This window comes from Chrysochloris asiatica, unplaced genomic scaffold, assembly GCF_000296735.1.
Source record: "Chrysochloris asiatica unplaced genomic scaffold, ChrAsi1.0 scaffold00042, whole genome shotgun sequence".
Taxonomy (NCBI): domain Eukaryota; kingdom Metazoa; phylum Chordata; class Mammalia; order Afrosoricida; family Chrysochloridae; genus Chrysochloris; species Chrysochloris asiatica.
Genome location: NW_006408560.1, coordinates 4857674 through 4879452, shown reverse-complemented (window position 1 = coordinate 4879452; position 21779 = coordinate 4857674). Strand labels below are relative to the sequence as shown.

Below are 21779 nucleotides of genomic sequence, written 5' to 3'. Positions count from 1 at the left end.
AGCATTTCAATTTGTATTCCATCAATTCTTGGAGCCTTTTGTTTCCAGTGTCTTCAGTGCAGCTTGGATTTTTTCCCCTTCAATATCATTGGTTCTTAATCATATAATTTCTCTTGAAATGGCTGAACATTGATCGCTTCTTTTTGGTACTGTGACTTTGTGTATTCCTTCCATATTCTTTTGATGATTCCTGCACCATTCAATATTTTGCTCATGTTGTTGTTAAGTACTTTGGAGTTGGTTCCGATTTACAGTGACCATGTATAGGGTTTCCAAGGAGCAGCTGGTGGGTTTGAACTTCCAACCTTGGGGTTAGCAATCCAGTGCTTATCTTACAGTGCCACACTCCTTCAACATTGCAAGTCAAGGCTTGAATTTTTCCACAGTTGTTTCAGTGTGAGAAATTCTGCATGTGCTCTGACCTTGTGGCTTTCTGTCTCCAGGTCTTACCACATCTCAATATGATAATTGATTTCTCGAACTGCCCTTTGAAATCTTCTGTGTGGCTATTTCTATTTCCTCCTTTCCTTCAGTCACTTTAGCTTCTGTAGACTCAAGAGCAAGTTTCAGAGTCTTTTTGACATCCATTTGGGTCTTTTTCTTCCTTTGTTGTCTTTTTAATGACCTTTTGCTTTCTTCATGCATGATGTTCTTGGTGTCATCCCACAACTCTTCTGGCTTTCAGTCATTAGTGTCTAATGTATCAAATTTGTTCATGAGATGGTCTCTAATTTCAGGTGGGATATATTCAAAGTCATATTTTGGCTCTTGTAGACTTAGTTTCATTTTCTTCAGCTTCACCCTGAACTTGCATATGGGCAACTGATGGTCTGTTCTGCATTCAGTCCCTGGACTTGTTTTGGCTGATAATGTTTTTCCATCTCTTCCCACAGATATAATCAGTTTGATTCCTGTGTAGTCTACCTGGTGAGGTCTAGGTGTATACTCACCATTTACGTAGAAAAGATACTTGCAAAGTCATTGGTCTTACAAAATTCTGTCATGCGACCTCCAACATCACTTTTATCACCAAGACCATATTTTTAATCTATTGATTCTTCCTGTCGTCAGAAATTATCAATAAATCGTGGTTGCATGTTTGATAAATTTGAGACTAACAAAGTTGGTAGAATTCTTCAGTTTTATCATCACTGTTGTTGTTGGGTAAATTGGAATAACAGTGGTATTAACTAGTCTTCCTTCTTTTTGCTGCTGTTGCATGGTGCCATTGAGTCAATTCCAACTCACAGTGACCCTATGCACAACAGAACACAGCTCTGCCTGGTCCTTAGCCATTCTCACAAGTGATGTTACATTCGATCCCATTGCTGTTGCCACTGTGATAATTCATATCATTGGCCATCTTCCTCTGTTTTGCTGGCCCTCCACTTTCCTAATCATAATGTTCTTCAGGAATGGTCCCTCCTGATAATATGTCTTAAGTATGAGAGATGAAGTCTGACCATCCTGGTTTCTAAGGAACATTCTGGCTGTACTCCTCCCAAGCCAGATTGGTTTGTTCTTCTGGCAGTCCACGTACTTTCAGTATTCTCCAACATAACTCAGAATAATCAATTCTTCTAAGGTCTTCCTTATTCACTGTCCATCTTTCACATGCTTGTGAGGTCATTGAAAATGCCATGGCTTTGCACCTTAATCCTCAACGCTTGCTCTTATGGATAACTGCCCTATCACAGAAAGTATTGTACTTCAAGATAGATCTTGAAGTGTTCTTTTTGATGATTAGTATAGCGCCATTCCTCTTACCTTTGTCATTCCTGGCATAGTGAACTGTGTGATTATGCAATTCAAAATGACCTATCCCAGTCCATTTCAGCTTACTAATGTCCAGCTGCTATACAGGGTTACTATGACTTGGAACTGACTCAATGGTACTTAACAGCAACAGTGATGTCGAGGATAACAATTTTTATGTGTTCATTTTTGTCGACTTCCAATTACCCAAGATTCATACTTCATACATTTCACATTCCAATTATTATGGATGTTTGCAGCTGTTTCTTCTCATTTTAAGTTGTTTCCCATCAGCAAATGGAGGTCCCAAAAAGCTTTGCTCCCGAAAGCTTTGCTCCACTCACATCATTCTGGTCGACTCTATTTTGAGGAATCAGCACTTCCCTAGTTGTATTTTGAGTGCCTTCCTTAGACTCTAAGGGGCTCGTCTTCTGGCACTGTATCTGACAATATCCCTCTGCTCTTTGTAAGGTTTTTACTGACAATCCATTCAGAAGTGGCTCACTCTCCTTCCTATTCTGCTTTAGTCTGGAATCTCTGAAACCTGTCCACAGTGAGCAACCCTGACTGTATTTAAAGTGCCAGTGCATAGCTTCCAGCTTCCAGCTTCACAGCAACACACAAGCCACCACATTATGACAGACTGACAGACAAGTGGTGGACAGTGAGTACTAGTGTAGTGATACCAGGACTTAGGCTAAGGACAGCTTGAATAATAAATCATGGTCCTTTCTTCTTTAATTAGAGCTAAAGTTTATTTCCTTCTTTCCTATGGGAAGATTGCAGGTCTAGTGATGGGGTTTACTACATAATGGGCAAAACACAACTGAGTGGTATGGACCAGCATGAATTCAGTCCCCGTAATGTGACGACTGATCGAATGCTCACCTTCCCACTTCTCCATCCTTCTCACCAACCCCCGACACAGTCACCTCTCTCCTACCCTAGGCACCTGGAGCTGGATCAGAGCTCATATTACAAAAGGACATCGTTCTTCAGATTGGCAAATAGGCAGATATGAGCTGTAAGATTGAGGTGTCCACATGACACCTCAACCTTCTGTCGGGGTGGCCACAGATTCACGATGTCCCACTACCCCTTCAGGATGCTAGCACAAGCTCAGGAGTCCACATTATACCCGAACCTTCTGTCCTGCTGGCTTCCACTCCCTTTTGGGTTCAATAATTCACTCGAAATTACTCACCGAATCTCATGGAGAGTAAACCATACGTAAGACTATAAATTAGTCAAAAAGGATACAAATAAAGAGATACAGAGGGTGAGGTTTGGAAGGGTTCCCAGTGCAAAGCCTCCATGTCCCAAGGGACATGCTAACCTTCCCTAGAGCAGATGGTTTCATCAACCAAGAAGATCTCTGAGCTTCCATGTTCAAAGTCTTTATTGGCCTCACCAGGTGTTCATAGATTACGTCATGTCCCCTGAAGCCAAAGTAGTCCCTCTTGGTCTGGTAAGCCTCCCACTCATTAGCCTTAGGTGTGGTCCAGCTTGAAAGAACCGAGGACAAAGATCAAATTACTTTCTGTGATGTGATTCCATACTTCACACAGAATGATTCCAGAATCATTTTTAACAATGGGTTATTTTGTGTGTGTGTGTTGTGTCTGTGTGTATTTATTTGTGTGTGGTTACAACAGGTAGAGTGGAACCCTCAGCTATTAGAAGCCCCTCCTCAAGTTCAAATTGATTATGCAGTCAGCAATCTGAGCGGTGGTCCCAAACCACATTCACCTTTTGATGCTCAGTACCAGGCGACCCCACTAAAGGTGAGTCATGCCTCCTGCTCTGGGAAGTCTGGGGCAAAGCTTCAGTGTTTTCCCCTGGACTGGGTTCATCAGCTTGGCAGGCGTTTTATTCTTACCTCTATTTCTCCTCCATTTTAGGGGGGCATGTTTGCTGGGCAGCTGACCAAAGTGGGCATGCAGCAGATGTTTGCCCTGGGAGAGAGACTGAGAAAGCATTATGTGGAGGATACCCATTTTCTTTCACCAACCTTCAACCCACAGGAAGTCTTGTGAGTTACTTAAGAAAAGGATGCTGCATCTAATTTAAGGTCTTAAGCATGAGAGAAACTACCCTAGTCCCCTCCTGTGATATTTCCCACTTTTACCTGAACTAATTTAGGGAACTTGGGGATGTCACAATGCAATTATCTTTACATTAATAGGTATTCACTGGGGTGGGGCTCACACTCATTGGCCTTTAGAAATTCCCTTGGGGCATTCAGCCCACAAAGAGAAAAGCATTCTTCCCAAACCTATTGCATAGGGTTTCCAAGGAGCAGCTGGTGAGCTTGAACTGTGGACCTTGCAGTTCAAACCAACCTAGCAGTGCAGTGCATTACCCTGTAGCTCCACACCAGAACTCCTCCCAGACCTATACTTCCTTTTATGTCATCCTGAAAGCCTCCCACCTGTTCTGAACATCTCTCCCTTTTTTTTCGCCCCCCAGTGTTCGTTCCACAAACATATATCGGAATCTGGAATCTACCCGGTGTTTGCTGGCTGGGCTTTTCCAACGTCACAAAGGTTTGCGTTTCGGGTCCAAAAACTGGCTCTTGCCCCCAAGGAACTCATTCTTACTTCCAAAGGCCCTTCCTCTTTCAGTACCTGTTCCCCTGGCCTCTTCCCTGCACATGTGGCTACTCCCATCATGTACCTAGTCTAGTGGGCCCTTGCCAGTCTGACTTGCACATTGCCAGTAGGGTATCAGCTGCTCTCCTGTACCTCTGGTTCCTGACCTGTCCTTCCAAGTTTCTCCATGAGCTGCCTAAGGAGGCCTTCAACAGGTCTTATGAACAACATAGGGGGCTTTTTGCTCAATGAACACTACTGAGAAAGATGAAGGCCAAGAGGGACCTTAGTTGGGAACCACACCTGCTGCTACTGCTTTCTTCATGGTGCTAATCCATAGCATGGTTAAGACAGTATGAGTAGTTTCTGCTTAGTCTCTCCTAGTTGAGAAAGTCTTATCAAGTTTGGGTTTCATATATTCAGCCAGTGGTTCCCAATCTTTCACTGCCAAGAACCACAGTTATTTTCCCTCATGGATCCTATATATCGAAGGCTTTTGACTGTCAAATGAAGCTTCATTTTGTGATTTGTAACTGAATCAAATTTACACTTAACCCCTGGTCTCAGTTTCAGATCAGTATCACCTCACCAATATTAAAATGAGGCCATGAGGCAAAGATTCTTGTTACTTTGTTTAGCTTTACCAGCAATGATCTCAAACAGATATAAGACTTCCATCAGGAGGCAGACCTTACTCCTATTGTGGATAGGGTGCTGCTGCTAATTCTGTCTGTAGTTGGCTGCTGAACACAAGCAGCATCTATCTGGATAACATAAGGCAAACTAGATGGGCTGTCCCTTATTCCTTGGGAGCCCCAAACATGAAAGTACTTCACTTGCTCAGACTCTTAAGAGGCAAATCCTCAGAAACACCAAAAGTGTAACTGGAAGGATGCTGCTTGGCAGCAGCCTGATTCACAGGCAGATCTCTGGGTAGCAGCTCCCTGCACTGAGACCCCAGCTTGACCTGTGTCATAATTACTTCTATGCTTTTCCCATTATCAAGGGGCTTGGATAGACCAAGAAACCCCAAAAGGTCAATGGAAGTGATTCAATTTGGGATGTTGCTTCAGGAGTGAAAATCCAGGAGAAATTGCAGAGGGTTATATGTAAGTTACAGAGAACAGAATTGCAGGAGAAGCTGGGAACTGCTGGTCTGGCCCACTTTGGTCAGTCATTCATTCAACAGATATTTGAGTGCCTGCTATGTACCATGTTTATCAGAAAATGTGGATCTGTTATCAAACTCCTAGCAGATGCCAATTACCAGAGACATGTTTACTTGTGTTTTATTGACTATGCAAAGGCATTGGACTGTGTGAATCATAACAAATTATGGATAACATTGTGCTCATGTAGAGCCTGTACCTAGACCAAGAGACAGTCATTTACACCAAGGGGATACTGTCTGGTTGAAATTGATAGGTGTGCATCAGGGTTGCATCTTTTCACAACACTGACTCTGTGGGCTGAGCAAAGAATCCAGAAGCTAGACTACCTAAAGAACACAATGGGAGGATCTGAGGGGGACTCATTAACAATCTGAAATATGCAGATGACACAGCCTTGCTTGCTGAAAGCAAAGAAGACTTGAAGCATTTAGTAAGATCAAAGAATAGAGCCTTTAGTATTGGTTACATCTCAACATAAAGGGAACAAAAAACCTCACAACTGGACCAATAAGCAACATCGTGATAAATGGAGAAAAGATTGAAGTTTTTAAGGATTTCATTTTACTTCAATGAGTGTTTGACAATTAATGCTCATGGAAGCAGTAGTCAAAAAATAGAATAAGATTATTGTACTGGGCAAATCTGCTGCAAAGACCTCTTTAAAGTGTTGAAGAGCAAAGACTATGATGAGCTTGACGCATGCCATGGCATTTTCAATGGCTTCATATGCATGTGTGTAAAAAACTATACCAACCACTGCGTCCACAGTCCTCGCTACTCAGCTAGGTTCAGTAGTTCATTACAGTGGCCTCACAGAACTCATATCATGTTCCCAGTTAGGTTCTATCAGGAAGTTAACAGGTTATAATTCAGGGTCAGTTATATTCCAAGCACAGTTCTTCCGGTCAGGATGGCCTCTGTTCTATTCCAGCAATGTTACAAAGCTCTTTTAGGGCTGCCAATAAATGCCCACAGGGCACACTACCATAAACCTCAACCTGAAGTCACTTGCCTCTAGTGCCATGGTCAGCAAACCTAGCTCCCCCAGTTAAGTGCCTGGAGACACCAACTCTGCAAGCTAACCTCCTGTCTAAAGTTTTACTTGCTCCATGGACTGAAAGCCCACCACTCACTCTGTCTCCTGCTCTGGCTCTTGGTTCCGCTGCTCCTGATCCTCTGCCATTCACTCCTCCAGTGTTACAGCCTTCTGTCCCTGGATTGAGGAGGTTCAATGTGCAGGGAACATGCCCCACTCCTGGTTCTTCTTTGACGATGTGAAAAATCTTCTGTTCCTATTGGAACTTTGGGCATCTGCACTCATAAGTAAAGCTCAGTCTGGAGCAAGTCGTTAAGATGGCAGCGATTTACACCAGCTCACAGTATCAAACATCTTTTTCTTCAATCAGGCTGATTCTGATCCATTCAGCTCTAGTCATTCTAGCTAGGTCAAATGAGTACCAGCTGCAAGCGTGGGAGTCCATACACACCTGCCTCCACTTCAGCCCCCATGCACTAGAGATCAGTGACCGTGGGCTCAGGAGTCCACACAACTCCCTAAGCTTCACACCAGCCAGTCCTTCCTGTTCACTCTTAACTCATCTCTTCATTACTGCATATCTCCCCACTTCCACTTACCAAGTGGTTGCCAGCAATCCTAACAGGCCGTCTGCTCCACAGCTCCTTTTTTCAGTCCTTTAGATGGAGTTTTCTGTGAACAGCATACATTTCCTGCCTCGATGTATCCAATGGCAAACTGCTTGCTCGAATTTTTTTTTTTAGCTGTCTTTTCTTTGCAGGTGTTTCCTTTAAACATAATCTTCTGTTCTTTCAGCAGTTCTGGGTGGGGCTCAGGTTTCCACCTAAAGCCCTATACTCTATACACAGACTGTTGTTAAGTGCCATCGAGTCAGTTCCAACTCATAGCAAACCTGTATAGGGTTGTTCCTTTGGCCTAACTCATCTTTTAGCATATCCAATCAAGTACAGATTGAAGGACGGCTTACAAACTCTCTAAAATCATAACCATATTGATTTCCAGCACACAAAGAGGTCTATTTTACTACAGGTATTTTACTAGGTAAGAGAAAACATTCACTATCTATATTGCAGCCAGGTAAACATACATGTCCCTTAGCCCTTTCTTAAACACCCAAGTTTAATCTTCTCTTCTCCACCTATGGGCTGCCTCTCTATTTAAATGCATATGGCCTTGAGCCTCTGGTAAGGTAGATCCAGTAGGCCCCAACTCCCCCATCAGCCATCTTGTTTCTCTGATGTGACTTTTGCCCCACGTGACTCCAGCAGCAGCTTTTCTCCTCTCAGCTGCAGCACATCTCATATCACGTTCAACTATTACAGTTAACCACCAAAGTAACCTACTAATAAAAGTTCTCCTTCCCCTACTCGTTTGTTCTTTATCTTACAGAACCCCATGCTTCTATGAGTCTAGAGCCATTGCAATGAATCCTCCTTCTGATATGAAAGTATAAAAACTAACCACCAAACAATCCTACCACAGCCCTCTCTACTCAGCTAGGTTTGATAATTCATTGCAATGACCAGACAGAACTCAGGCACCATATTCACACTTACGGAGTTCATTAGGGAAGTTTACAGGTTACCCTTCTGTAGCCTGCAGACTCTTGGCCTGGCCTCTGACCTATTCCAGCAATGTTACAAAGCTCTTTAAGGGCTGCCAGTAAATGTCCACAGGGCACACTACTCCACTATAAGTCTCAACCTGAAGTCCCCTGGCTCTTGTTACATGGATCAGCAAGCCTAGCTCTCCCAATTAAGTACCTGGAGATACCTCACTCTACAAGCTATCCTCCTGCCCAAAGTCACTTAGGTTTACTTCTCTGTGGGCCAGGAAGCCCACCATTCTAGTCTGTCACTCCTCTTCCTTTTTGTCCATGAGTCAAGAAGGTTCAATATGCAGGAATCTTGGGAGTCCAAAGGAGACATTCCATTCCACTCCTGACTCTTCTTTGATAGTCAGATTCTCCCTGCCCGCCCGTTTCTGAGCTGGCTCATTTTATAACCATGTTATAGTTTCAAGTTTTTGCTACCACAATTAACTGTTAGCAATCATTCACAACTGAATTGTATCATCCTGTCAGTGTCTTTTCCCACCTTTTCTTACCAAAACCCATCAGGAAAAAGAGCTGTTTTGGAGGAGTTACAAAACTAGGGGTACAAGAGACATAGTAAATACTTCATTAAACCAAAATGTAAAAACAGACAGTGAATAAAGAAGACCAAAGAAGAACTGATGCCTTTGAATTGTGGTGAAGAATATTGAATATACTATAGACTGCCAGAACAATGAACAAACCTGCCTTGGAAGAAATCTATCCAGAATGTTCCTTGGAAGTAATGATGGTGAGACTTTGTCTCATATACGTTGGACACATTATCAGGACACAGACCAGACCCTGGAGAAGTACATCATGCTTGGTAAAGTAGAGGGTCAGTGAAAAAGAGGAAATCTTCAACAAGATTGATTTACACAATGTCTGCAACAGTGGGCTCAAACCTACAATAATTGTGAGGATGGCACAAGATCAGACAGTGTTTCGTTCTGTTGTACGTAGGGTCACTGTGAATCTGAATTCACTTGCTGGCGCCTACAACAATAAGAAGTAAAGTTACCATCGACTACTTTCAAAGACCTGGGGTTGTGACTATCAGTGATTTCTTTTCAGATTAGTAGTTCTTATTCTAAGCACTCTGTGGATTGACTCCAGTGAAGTCCAGCAAGCTGCTAATGGAAGCATTTTTTTTTTTTTTTTTTTTGCCAACAGACAAGGTCAGATTTGAACTATATGGAAGGTGGAGGCTTACAAGGAACTTGACACAGGCCCTGGCCATCTCTGGCACAGAGAAAAGCATGAGGAAGTGTTGGAATGCCTTCTCTGGGCATTGATAGGTGGATCCAAAAGTACTTATGAGCCCTTAGCAGCAGGGGTTTGCTGCGAGGTATGTTAAGCATTGTAGTCTCATTTTTTATTTCTGGCAGCTCATTTAGAAGCCTTGCTTTCCATTTATGCAAGGCCATGGAGTCGGAGAGGATTGGGACACTTCCCAACCCTATGATCATAGTGCTCACTTTGTCACATGACAAGTCACCATACTGATCGATAGGGCTGGACTCTGGAAAGAAGAAAGGAAGCTAGTTCTAGAAAGTCAGGAACAATTCATTCTCTATTAGATTGTCTGACTGCCAGTCAGATCCAGGTCTGTACCTAATCACTTCTACATATGGACCAATAGGAGGTGGTGTACTTGATAGAACAAGACTGCTACTTCCTTTTTCACCATTGTTCAGGCCATGGGAGAGTTCCTGTTGCAGGGGGTCCAAGGCATGTGGAAGATGTTCACTCTTCTTAGGGAGTAGCCTTGATCATCTGCCTCCTGGAGCAGCTTACTAGGCAGTAATTAGAATTAGAAGGATGCTAGGAAGAGCCAAGCAGAAGCCTCTTCCTCCTATGCTTCCCTCCCTGCAGGACCCATCATCATCTACACGGATGAAGCCAGCTCTGAAGTCTTGTACCCCAACTTCCAAAGCTGCTGGAGTCTGAAGCAAAGAACCAGGTAACAGCCTCTGAGTTCTCCTTCACCAGCAGGGCCTTTGACCAACTTTGCTGGCAGGATTCTGCCTGTACTGAGGGCCCATCCAGGCTTACCCAGCTGGTGGATAAAGGATGGGAGGAATTGAATTCTCTTCCTTGTCTGATGACCATTGGGCTGTTGTGGCTATGTTCCTGGAAGAAAAGAAGCTCTTACAGTGGCAGGCTCAGAGTGAAAGTTCATAGTGAAGCCTAGGAAAAGCCAATGCTGGGTTGACAGATGAATTCTACAACCGTGGGTGGGACTTTGCTGTGTACAAATCTTTGTCCTCTCAACAACCCTCTTCTGTCAGGCATGGCAGATGAGGAAACAGGCAGGTTAAGTGAAAGATGGTTGTTTATCATCAAACTGCAAACCCAGATGTGCAAGCTGAAGATACTGGTTTCCCTTCTCTTACCAAGTCACTACTGCCCTATAGGATGGGCCAGTTTGGATGGATGGCACTTTTAGTTTGGGATCTTTCTTGGCTGCACTAAGACTATATAGAATGTGTTCTACAGAAGAAAGAGAATACTCTTTTCAGATAGACATGGACTACTTTTTGGTATAAGAATAAACATACTAGGGTGGGATTTGAAAAATTCAGCTTCTGATCCTAGTCTTAACTTTTACATGTCATTTAACCTTATGGAGTCTCAGTTTCCTCATCTGCAAAGTGGAAGTAATACCAGCTAACACCAGTGGGCTGTTGTGAGGATTAAATGAGATTCCAGCTGTTGAGTGAAGTACGTTTTGTGAACTTTTAAGTACTAGACCATATAAGGATCTCTTGTTTTTCTTTGATAGAGGCCGAAGAGAGGCTGCCTCTTTGCAACCAGGAATCTCAGAGGACTTGAAAAAGGTGAAGGAAGAGATGGGCATTGACGATAGTAACAGAGTAGACTTCCTCAGCCTTCTGGACAACGTGGCTGCTGAGCAGGTAGGATACCTGTGTACCCTGGATGGGGGGAGGTTGGAGGGGCTGGAGCATCCAGGGCTGGGCACCTGGATGGAGCAGCTCCTGAGTTAGACCTGTGGTGGAGCTAAGTGTTTGGGAAGTAGTTGTGATCGGACTTGCAGAAGAAATGGATGTGGGGTCAAAATGCAAGGGATCAAAAGCAGCCAAGCAGAACTCCCCAACTCAGGAGTACGATGTTGAACTCTCGTGCAGTGTTTCCTGAGTCATGTTTCCCAGAACCTCTGTTCCCTTGATGTGAATGAGTAGTATATGATTAGTGGGCAGAGAAGGATTATTATCTAACAATTTTTGAATCCCTGCTAATTGTATCACTTTTTGGGAGAGTCTATATGCATATTTGCATTTCTGAAAAATCTGAGAAGCCTGTAGCAAAAACAAAAACAAAAGACTGGTTACTCTCGCTTAAGTCTTTTTTCCCCAAACTGAATAAGCCATGGAATCTTTTTCTTTCATATCAATGCTGAAGAATGCACAGTGGGAATCTGTTTTTCTAGATTCAAAAGTCAGACACCCACAGCAAAGTTCTCCTGGATCCTCCTTCCCTCTCTGTGAAATGTGCCATTGCTCTGTGTAGACAAAGAGCCTCCTCCTGAAGGGGTTACATCAGAACCCAAGAGTTTTATAGAAAGTGTTTATATGGCATCCTTGTTAGAAATCATTTTGGGAGAAATGATAGCCAAGTTAGAAATTTATGCATAACTTGTCTTGTATTTTGTCTTTTTAAAAAAAGTGTAATTTAATGTTATTTAAATTTTGGGGGGAGTGGATGGAAAACTATCAGAAAGGGGGAAGACATGTTTTTTTCCTGGTCCTTCATATCTCTAGGACTAGCTAGGGAAAGGCCTGGGGGACATGGTTTCTCCAGCTATTAAAGTCCTCCTGAGAAGACAGACTCCCGGAGTCTCCATGGAAGCATCAGCTGCCAGGCTCAGTGTTTCTCTCTCTCAAAATGGACCTGTGACCCTTTCAGGTGCACAATCTCCCAAGCTGCCCCACCCTGAGCAGATTTGCACGGATGATAGAGCAGAGAGCCGTCGACGCAACCTTGTACATTCTGCAAAGAGAAGACAGGTGAGGGGCTGCTATATCTGCTGGCAGAAAGTCACGCTTGACCAGGCCTCCCAGTGTGGGGGGAGGAGGGGCTCCTCAGTCTCTCTCACACCTGTCAACTGGCATCTCTGGGTACAAAGAGGCTGGAACCACCTCATTCTGCTGCCTGTGGAATGGGCTTGGTCCTAGGGCCTGGTATTTCTGGGCCGGGCACGAGTGGCCTACTGCTTCCACTGAATGGGACACAGAACAAGGAACCACCACCCAAATGCAATTTCAATGATCTGGCTGGGAGAAGCTGGAGGAGAAATAATTATGGCTGACTTTGTTCATCATGTGACAATTTACAAATCATTTTCTCATTCTTGCTGTGGTTGGTGTTAAGTGCCATTGAGTCGATTCCCACTCATTGTGACCCTGTATAGGGTTTCCAAAGCTGTATCTCTTTGCGGGAACAGAAATCCTCATCTTTCTCCCATGGGGCAGTGGGTGGGCTTGAGCCACTGGCCTTGTGGTAGGTGTCATTATCTTTGACTTTATAGATGAAGAAGCTGAGTCTAAGAGATGGTAGCTACCTTGCATAGGCTCCACTAACAAGTGGCCAAGTCAGGACTTAGATCCAGATCCTCTGACTACACTTCCTGTGTTTTCTGTATATTACTGCTACTTACCCACTGCCATTGAGTGGATTCACTCATTGAGGGTTTCAGAGACTGTAAATCTTTATCGGAGCCAGCTGCCTCATCTTTCCCCAGAAGACTAGCTGGTGGGTTTGAACCTCAGGCCTTGTGGTTAGTAGCCCAACATTTGCTTAACACAGTGAGCCACTAGGGATCCTTTACCACTACTTAGGTGGCATTGTAGGATATGCTAACCACAAGGTTGGTTCAAACTCACCAGCCACTCCTCGGAAACCCTGTACAGGGTCACTGTGACTTGGAACTGTCTCAGTGGGACTTAACAACAGTAGGGCTATGTTTTCCAAAAGCCTTTTTCCTGACCACCAGCATGAGTATGCATCTCTTCTCTGAGTTTAAAAGACACTTTCTTCTAAGATCAATTGAGAGCATCCAGCTTACACTCAGAATAGGTACCTTGACAGGGGGTAGGGAGATGGGAGGTAGAAGAGAAGCCCTGGGAAAGGTGAGTGGGAGGAAAAAGTATCTACCATTTCAAGAATTTGCATGGTCTGCTAAAGAAGATTAAGAACCGCTGCTTGATTTCCTCCCACTCAGAGGAGGTGTGCACTAGCCTTAGGTATCCCAGACGCTCCCCTAAGCCACTTGGCTGGGAGCCACTGCCTGCGACTTACCAGCTTCCCTCCAGACCTAAATCATCACCTACCACCTCCCATCCAGCATACATACACACACTTAGTGAATATTTTAGGTTTTGCAGTCCATGAAGTCAGTCTCTCTCACAACTACTCATATCTGCCCTGGTAGCATGAAGACAGTCATAAACAATATGTAAACAAATAAGCAATGGCTGTGTTCCAATAAAACTTTATTTACAAAAACAGACTGGCAGGCCAGATTTGATCCCCAGTCATAGTTTGCTTTCTCCTGGTATAAAGCATTTTAAACACGACCTGGTCCACTATCTTTTCAATTCCACTCAGCCTTGGTCTCAAAAAGCTGTTTTTTTCAAGGACAAGTGGTTACAGCCTTACAAAGCAGTCCAGCTTTGCTTGGCCTGCACACATTTTTCTGGAAAGAGAATGCATCCTCTAGTGTTGGTTGCTTAGGCCTCATGCACTGCTCCAGCATTCCTTGATTTATAAAGGTGGCAAGTTTCCCAGTCAGCATGAGTAAAGATTGTTCTAAGCCAATCTTGGCAACCTGGCTTCCTTCAGTTGATGATTGAGTTAGGGGTGGTTCTGGGGATTCTGAAAGGGCTTTTTGCCTCTTTGATAACAGATGAATGACACAGAAACAAAGCCTTAGAGCTGTTCCCCCGCCCGCCCCCAGTGTTCCTGCTTTGCTTCCTACTACAAGAGGACATGCTTTGAGTGAGTTGCAGTAGCCACCTTGTGACCATGAGATGGTCAGCCTGAGAATGAAAGTGGTGGAGTCACAGAGCCAAGCCAGGGGGCGCTACCTTTGAACTGAAATTAGGAAGCCCCTGTGACTTAGATGGCACATAGAAAGCATAGCTTATGAAGTTGCAATATTTCCTTCCCACCACTTTTCTAAGGGTCTTCTGGAATTCCTGGAAGTCTTTACACTCTGTCTTTCCTAAAGACCTAGTTATCCTGGTCACATCCCCCCCCCGCCACACACACACACACACACACACACACACACACACACACACTCTTCCTACCCTCCCCACGTCTTGATTACTTTAGTTGTTGGAAGACTTCATTCACAGAGAAGCCTCAAACTTGAGCTGGTACCATCTCTTTCCTGTCGCTTTCCCTCATGCAATGTCATCTTCTCATCTCTGTCCGGTTGGGTTCAGGAAGTCCTGGGGGTGGAACAAGCCTGTTGCCCCATGTGCTGAGTGTCTTCTTTGTGCTCCATGTTGTTCACTTGACACAGGGAAAGTATTCAGTTGGCAGTAGGCCCTCTCCTCCACATCCTGAAGAACAACCTGCTGAAAACCATTGACCCTGCCACTCCACCCAGCAAGATCAGGTACCTAACACAGATCTGCTTTGTGTTGGTGGGGGTGGGGGAATGAGGTGGCCTGGAGCTACTGGGAGGAAACTCCAGTCTTTGTCAGTGACTGAAGATAGACGGGTGTGCCCTAGGGATCTTCAGAGGTTCAACAACCATTTTGCTTTTCTCCCTGCCACATCTCTCCTCCTATGTTTTGACAGTTTTATTTTGCCGAAAACAAACCTGAATTTATTCCATTTATCTTTCCATTTTGTATTATTCAAACATGTCAGAATGGCTAACTATGATATTACACTGACTTGACCTCATAACAGCTCAAATCAAGGATAATTGTTTAATAAGTTATTTAGTTTAAATACCTTCATCAAGTATGGAGAAGGGTATGTTATCTATTAGGCACAAGAAAATGTTGGAAGTGGTTCATAAACATTCATTCCATAGAACCGTGGACCTCAGGTTGGGGCCCACTTGCTACTTAACGTGTGATCTGCAAATGAACAGTTGTTCAGTATCATCTGGGAGCTTGTGAGAGTCTCAGGCCCGAGGCTGAAGATCCCCAGGTGACTTGTATGCATCTGAATGTTGGAGAAACTCTGAGAGGCTGCCTTTTTGAATGAGGGGGTTTATATATAGAGATGCATAGTACATGAGGGAGGGGTAGCAGACAGTGAGTTAAAACAAACATTCTGGGCCATTGGGCCTGGATTTCTAAAAGGAAACCCTGTGAACGCCTTTCCCTGTCCTTCACAGTACCTGAGATAACAGTACATTTCTTGCTAACTCCTACTACCTTACCTTAGCCTTGAATCTGTGTACGGGTCTAATCCTGGTTTTCTAAGGTAAGGGAGCCAATAAACTAAAATCACTGATCCTGCCCAAAAGATAGCTGTAGGGGCCAGATAGATATTGATTAACATGTGGCACCTTTACTACTGATTACAGCTATTTGGAGAATGTGATGAAAGTTAAACAGGTTTATTAGGATTCCTTTTATATGAACTTGTTGTTGTTAAGTGCCATCAAGTCATTTCTGACTTAAAATGACTCGGATAGTGTTTCCGAGAATCAGCTGGTGAGTTTGAACCACCGACCTTGTGGTTCAAATGACCTTGCAGTCCAATGCTTATCCTACAGCACCACACTTGTTGTTGTTAAGTGCCGTCGAGTCGGTTCCGACCCATAGCAACCCTGTGTAGGGTTTCCAAGGAGCAACTGGTGAGCTTGAACCACTGACCTTGCAGTTCAAATGACTTTGCAGCCTGGCTCTTTAACTCACAATGACACACCAGGACTCCTAAAATAAAGTTTGTTCTCTCAAACTGCAAGCCTTTCCAAGAAGGGACAGAGCTTGTCCTACTAAACACATTGCGTGGCTGAGAGTAGAGCAGGTTGTTCTAAGCAGGCAGGTCCCAAAGAGAGAGAGGAGAAAGGGCTAAACTACATATGCTGAGTTGCTTCTTCTAAGCTCAGCGGAGCAAGCGAGCAAGCCGTGGGTGAGAGGCTTGGAGAATGACTGGGGGGTGGGCTTCCTCGGGAAAACATGAGACATGGGGAAGAGAGTTCTCCCTACTGTCTACTTCAAAGGAGTTTTAAGCCGGGTTCAACTGATTTCTAGATGTCACCTGGTTTCTGAGACTAATGTTATGCCTTACTCAGAGGAGGAGGCAGTGTCCTGGCCTCCATTGTCCTGAGATAAAGAACTCTGGAGGCCTCTTTCTTCTTTGTAGAAAGCTGTACCTCTATGCAGCTCATGATCTGACCCTCATGCCTCTCCTAATTGCCTTGGGGATCTTTGACCACAAATGGCCCCCATTTGCTGCTGACCTGACCATGGAACTCTACCAGCACCAGGAATCTAAGGAGTGGTTTGTGCGGCTCTATTACCATGGTGAGGTAAGACCTTCAAGGTAGGATTGGGTGGTGATTAGGCACCCTCCCTACAGTTTTACCCACCTTAGTCTCCCTCTTCAGGCCCAGTGGAGTCTCTGTTGATATAATCATCTCTGTGAGTCCTATTAAGTGATCCAGGGATAGGACAGGACCTGGGCCTTAGCCCAGTTCTGTTACAGACTTTTAGTTACGGGGCCACCTTCCTCCTCTTCTCATGAGTGCCTCTCACAGGATGGTAGCATTCTGACTGTGAGGCCTATTTGAAATTAATGATGATGTCTTTGGGAAGTGGTGTAAGCATTCTTGGTGTCTTGGCAGCTTCATTAGGATGTGTCCAGGGCACCTTACAGAGCCTTCTCCAGGAATCAGCAGCTCTGAAGCTCCCCCAGATTAGTTCTCTCAAACTACAAGCCTTTCCAAGAAGGGACAGAGCTTGTCCTACTAAACACATTGCGTGGCTGAGAGTAGAGGATTCCCCTAAGCAGGCAGGTCCCAAAGAGAGAGAGGAGAAAGGGCTAAACTACACATGCTGAGCTGCTTCTTCTAAGCTCAGAGGAGTGAGCGAGCGAGCAAGCCGTGGGTGAGAGGATCTAGCTTGACTGCTTCTTCCCTGCCAATTCAACAACCCCTTCTTGACTGCATTTTCAAAGCAGGACCTGGTGTTTTTAACCTGGAAACTGGCTGGGTACTGGGGTCTTTCTGGCTGTTATATATGTGTGTATATATATAGGTCGGGAGAAGACCTCTCAGACCTCTAGGTTCAGCAGACAACAGCAGAAGGAATGGGTCCTCAGTCCACCTGCTAAGTCATGTCTTTTCCACAGGAGCAAGTGCCGGAAGGATGCCCTGAAGGGCTCTGCCCACTGGACAAGTTCTTGAACACCATGTCAGTTTATACTTTAAGCCCAGAAAAGTACCACAGGCTCTGCTCCCAAACACAGACAACTGACTTTGGGAGTGGAGAGTAACTGATTTATGTAAATAAAATGTGTTGATTTTTAAAATAAAATGCCCCTTCAGAATACTTTGGGCTCTGTGTGTTTGGTGGGGGTGGCCAGGGTCAATGCATAGGGTAAGCATACGTCTTTTCCATCGGAGGCTTCTTCCCAAAAGGAAAGGGGGTTAAACATTCAGACCAAAAGGGTATCTCTCTATTTTGTGGCTTGATTATTTTCATCATCAGAGACATCTGCATATGACACAGGGCTGGGGACATGACCATGGAGAATTGCGTTGTTTTGGGACGTCAGCTTTTTTTCAGCTATGAGTTGGAGTTCCAGTTGTAGTTTCCATGGAGTCATTTCCAACTCCTGGTGACCCCATGTGTGTCAGTGGAGCTGTGTTCCATGGGGTTTTCAGTGGCTGGTTTTGGGGAAGTAGATAGCCAGGTCTTTGTTCCAAGATGACCTCCACCCTCCACCCTTTTTAGTGGCAACCAAGTTAGGACTGTTTGCTCTACCCCTACTAAGTTGTGATCATTACAAAGGTGAAAACATTCTGCCCTCAAGTTGTTTCAGTCCTATGGGAGAGGCAGATAAGTCAGTGGTTATAAATGCTGTATGTGTCATGCTGTGGTCAAGTATGTGGGGGGCTGTGGGTGTCAAATAAGAAACCCTTATCCCTGAGGGGTGGGAAGAGGGGGGCTGGCGAGAGCAGGTGACCTGAGCCCAGTAGGTAAGCACAGAGGGAAAGTAGCTATCATATGTGGGTAAAAGTAGTCTTGAAGGGCAGAGGGCATTTCTGGCAGGTTCAGAAGGAGGAAGTAAGAAGACTACATGGCCTCAGGGCTATGGCAAAAGTAGCAACAAAGAGGGTTTTCTGCAGTAGTGGGTTGGAATTCTCAGCACCTTGTTAAATGCTGTCAAATCAGTTCCAACCCCTAGCAACCTTGAATAGGGTTTCCAAGAAGTGACTGGTGAGCTTGAACCACCGATCTTGTGATTCAAACCAACTTTGCAGCCCTCGTATTAACCCACAGCACCACACCAGGTCTCCCACTCTCAGCATAGGACTCTATTTTTAATTAGTCCCCCCGAGGCTACCTGATGACACCCCGATTTCCTTGTCAACCTTCTCACTCTCTCTCAGAATGTAGCTGAAGCATTCTCTAATCTCAAAGTACCAGTAGTCCCTTGACCTCTCAAAGAATAAAAGTAGTCACGAAAGCCTCACCATTTCCTGCTGCTCCAAGTTTACTCACATCACAGGAAGAGGTGTCCCTCTTCCCGTTTGAATCTGCGTTGTAGCCTCTTGGCCTACCACCCCTTAGCTCATCTCTGAGTCTTCTACTGACTCCTTCCTATCAGTTTTAAACCTATTTGGAATGCTTCTCCATAAGCATCAAACATACCAAAAATCTCAACCACCCTATTTCCTTCCAGCTACCACCCCTTGTCAAACTTTTTCAGAGTGGTCTATTCCCTTACCTCTTACTCACTCCAAGGTCTGGTCCCCTGCCCTCACATTTCCACACTGGATCAATCAAGGACCTTACCAGCTAGCTACCTCATTGCTAATTCCACTGGGGACTTTTTGGTTCTTTTCTCATTTGACTTTCTGTGACACTGGATACTCAACGACTCTCTTCCTTTACCTTCTCTAACCTAGCACTCCAATTTCCTCTTACTTGCTGTCCACTCACATTTTGCCCTCTTTTGTTGCTCCTGTGTGTTTTTCCTGGACATTCTCATCAGCTCCCAATGCTTTGCCACCATCTTTATGTTGACAGTTCCTAGATCTATTTTTCTAGCTCACATTTCCTTTCTGAGCGTCAAACACTTAGGCCTACTTGGATACCCCAAGTGAAAAACAAACCCTTCTCCCCTCCCTAACCTGTCCCCTAGGCTTTCCTATCTGAATGAAAAGAGACCACCATTCGCCCAGTTGCTAAACCAAAATCTATTACTTGTCTCCTTCCTCTCACTTATCCCTATGTCTAATCAGCTAAGTTCTGTCCATACTGCCCTATCTATAGTGACCCTGAATAGGGTTGCTGAGGAGCAACTGGTAAGCATTCTCAAATCTCCAATATTTCCTCCCACCCTCACTCCCTGCATATTACAGCATTATTTTTTTTTTCACTAAGAAAGTAAAAGCAATCAGAAGAGAACATTCACATCCTTCCCATCCACTGTCACCACCATCGCCACCAAACTTGCTGACCCAGTTGCTTTGATACCCATGTGGCCTGCCTTCTGGCCTGTTACTATTGGTTATTTTGAATCAGACAATCGTATGGTTTACTATACTGGGAATGCCAACTTACAGAAATACTGTCACATTCATTGTCAAAAAGAACATTGCAAGATCTATTTTGAAATACAATGCTGCCTGTGATAGGGTAATACCCATAAGACTAGAAGGAAAATAATCTAATGCATTAATGCAATTTATACCCCAACCACAAAAACCAACAATGAAAAAACTGAAGAACTCTACCAATTTACTCAGTCTGATATTGATCAAACATGTGCTCAAGATGCATTGATAATTAGTGGGGATTAGAATGTGAAAGTTGGGAACAAAGAAGAAGGATCAGTAGTTGGAAAGTATGTCCTTGATGATAGAAATGACACTAAGACCACATGATACAATTTCTCAAGACAATTACTTCATTGCAAATACCTTTTTTCAATAACATAAACAGCAACTATACACTTGGACCTCACCAGATGGAATACACAGGAATCAAATTGACTACATCTGTGGTAAGAGATGATGAAGAAGATCAATATCATTAGCCAAAACAAAACCAAGAGATTATCAATTGTTCACATGCAAGTTCAGACTGAAACCGAAGAAAACTAAAACAAATCCATAAGAACCAAATTACGACCGTGAGCATATCCCACCTGAATTTAGAGACAATGTCAAGAACAGATTTGATACATTAGACACTAACAACCAAAGACCAGAAGAGTTGTGTGATGACATCAAGGACATCATCCAAGAAAAAGAAAAAAAAAAAACACATGAAAAAGAGAAAAGATCAAAGTAGATATCAGAAGAGACTCTAAGACTTGCTCTTGAATATACAGCTGTTGTTGTTGTTGTTAAGTGCCATTGAGTCGGTTCCGACCCATAGCGACCCTGTACAGGGTTTCCGAGGGTGTAAATCTTTATGGGAGTAGAAAGCCTCATCTTTCTCCCGCGGAGCCACTGGTAGTTTCGAACCACTGACCTTAAGGTTCGCAGCCCGATTCGTAACTGCTACGCTACCAGAGCTCCTTACTGAATATACAGTAGCCAAAGTAAATGGAAGAAACGATACAGTAAAAAAGCTGAACAATAAATTTCAAAGGACAATGCAAGAAGACAAAGTCAAATATTATAATGAAATGTGCAAAGACCTGGGGTTAGAAAACCCAAAGGGAAGAAACATGTTCATCATTCTCAAGCTGAAAGAACTGATGGAAAAATTCTAGCCTCAACTTGCTATATTAAAGGATTTTATGGGCAAAATATTAATTAATGTTCTTGTTGTTAAGTGCCGTTGAGTTGATTTCGACCCATAGTGACCTTGTATAGGGTTTCCGAGGAGTGGTTGGTGAGTTTGAACCGCTAACCTTGTGGTTTGAACTGACTTTGCTGTCCAGCGCATTAACCTAAAGCGCCACATCAAGACACCACTGACTGATAAAGGAAGCATCAAAAGAAGATGAAAGGAATACAGAGTCACTGTACCAAGAAGAACTGGTTGGTATCATATGATCAAGAAGCAATGGTACTGAAGGGAAAAGTCCAAGCGGCACTGAAGGCATTACTGAAAAACAAGACTCCAGGAAGTGACAAAATAAAATCTGAAATGCTTCAACACATTGATACAGCACTAGAAGCACTCACCAGTCTATGCCAAGGATGTTGGAAGACAGCTATCTGGCCAACTGACTGGAAGAGATCCATATTTATACCCATTCCTAAAAAAGGTGACACAACAGAATGCAGAAATTATTGAACAATAACATTAATATCACACATAATTTTTGCTGATGATAATTAAAAAATGGTTCCAGCAGCACACTGACAAAGGGCTTGCCAGAAATTCAGAAAGGATGTGGAATAAAAGATAATATTGTGGACATTAGATGGATCTTGGCTGAAAGCAAGCAAT

At 43.9% G+C, this 21779-nt stretch overlaps 1 protein-coding gene across 1 annotated transcript; it reads left to right on the top strand.

Moving 5' to 3' along the window:
• Window positions 1–2566: 2566 nt before the first annotated feature.
• ACP6 (acid phosphatase 6, lysophosphatidic) lies at window positions 2567–17637 on the top strand. The gene is made up of 12 exons (XM_006861691.1): window positions 2567–2620; window positions 2833–2860; window positions 3406–3539; window positions 3657–3787; window positions 4225–4301; window positions 5446–5448; window positions 10024–10111; window positions 10934–11066; window positions 12076–12176; window positions 14699–14794; window positions 16507–16672; window positions 17494–17637. Exons 1-12 carry the CDS (start codon window positions 2567–2569, stop codon window positions 17635–17637), a joined length of 1155 nt encoding a protein of 384 aa, XP_006861753.1.
• The last annotated feature ends 4142 nt before the right edge of the window (window positions 17638–21779 follow it).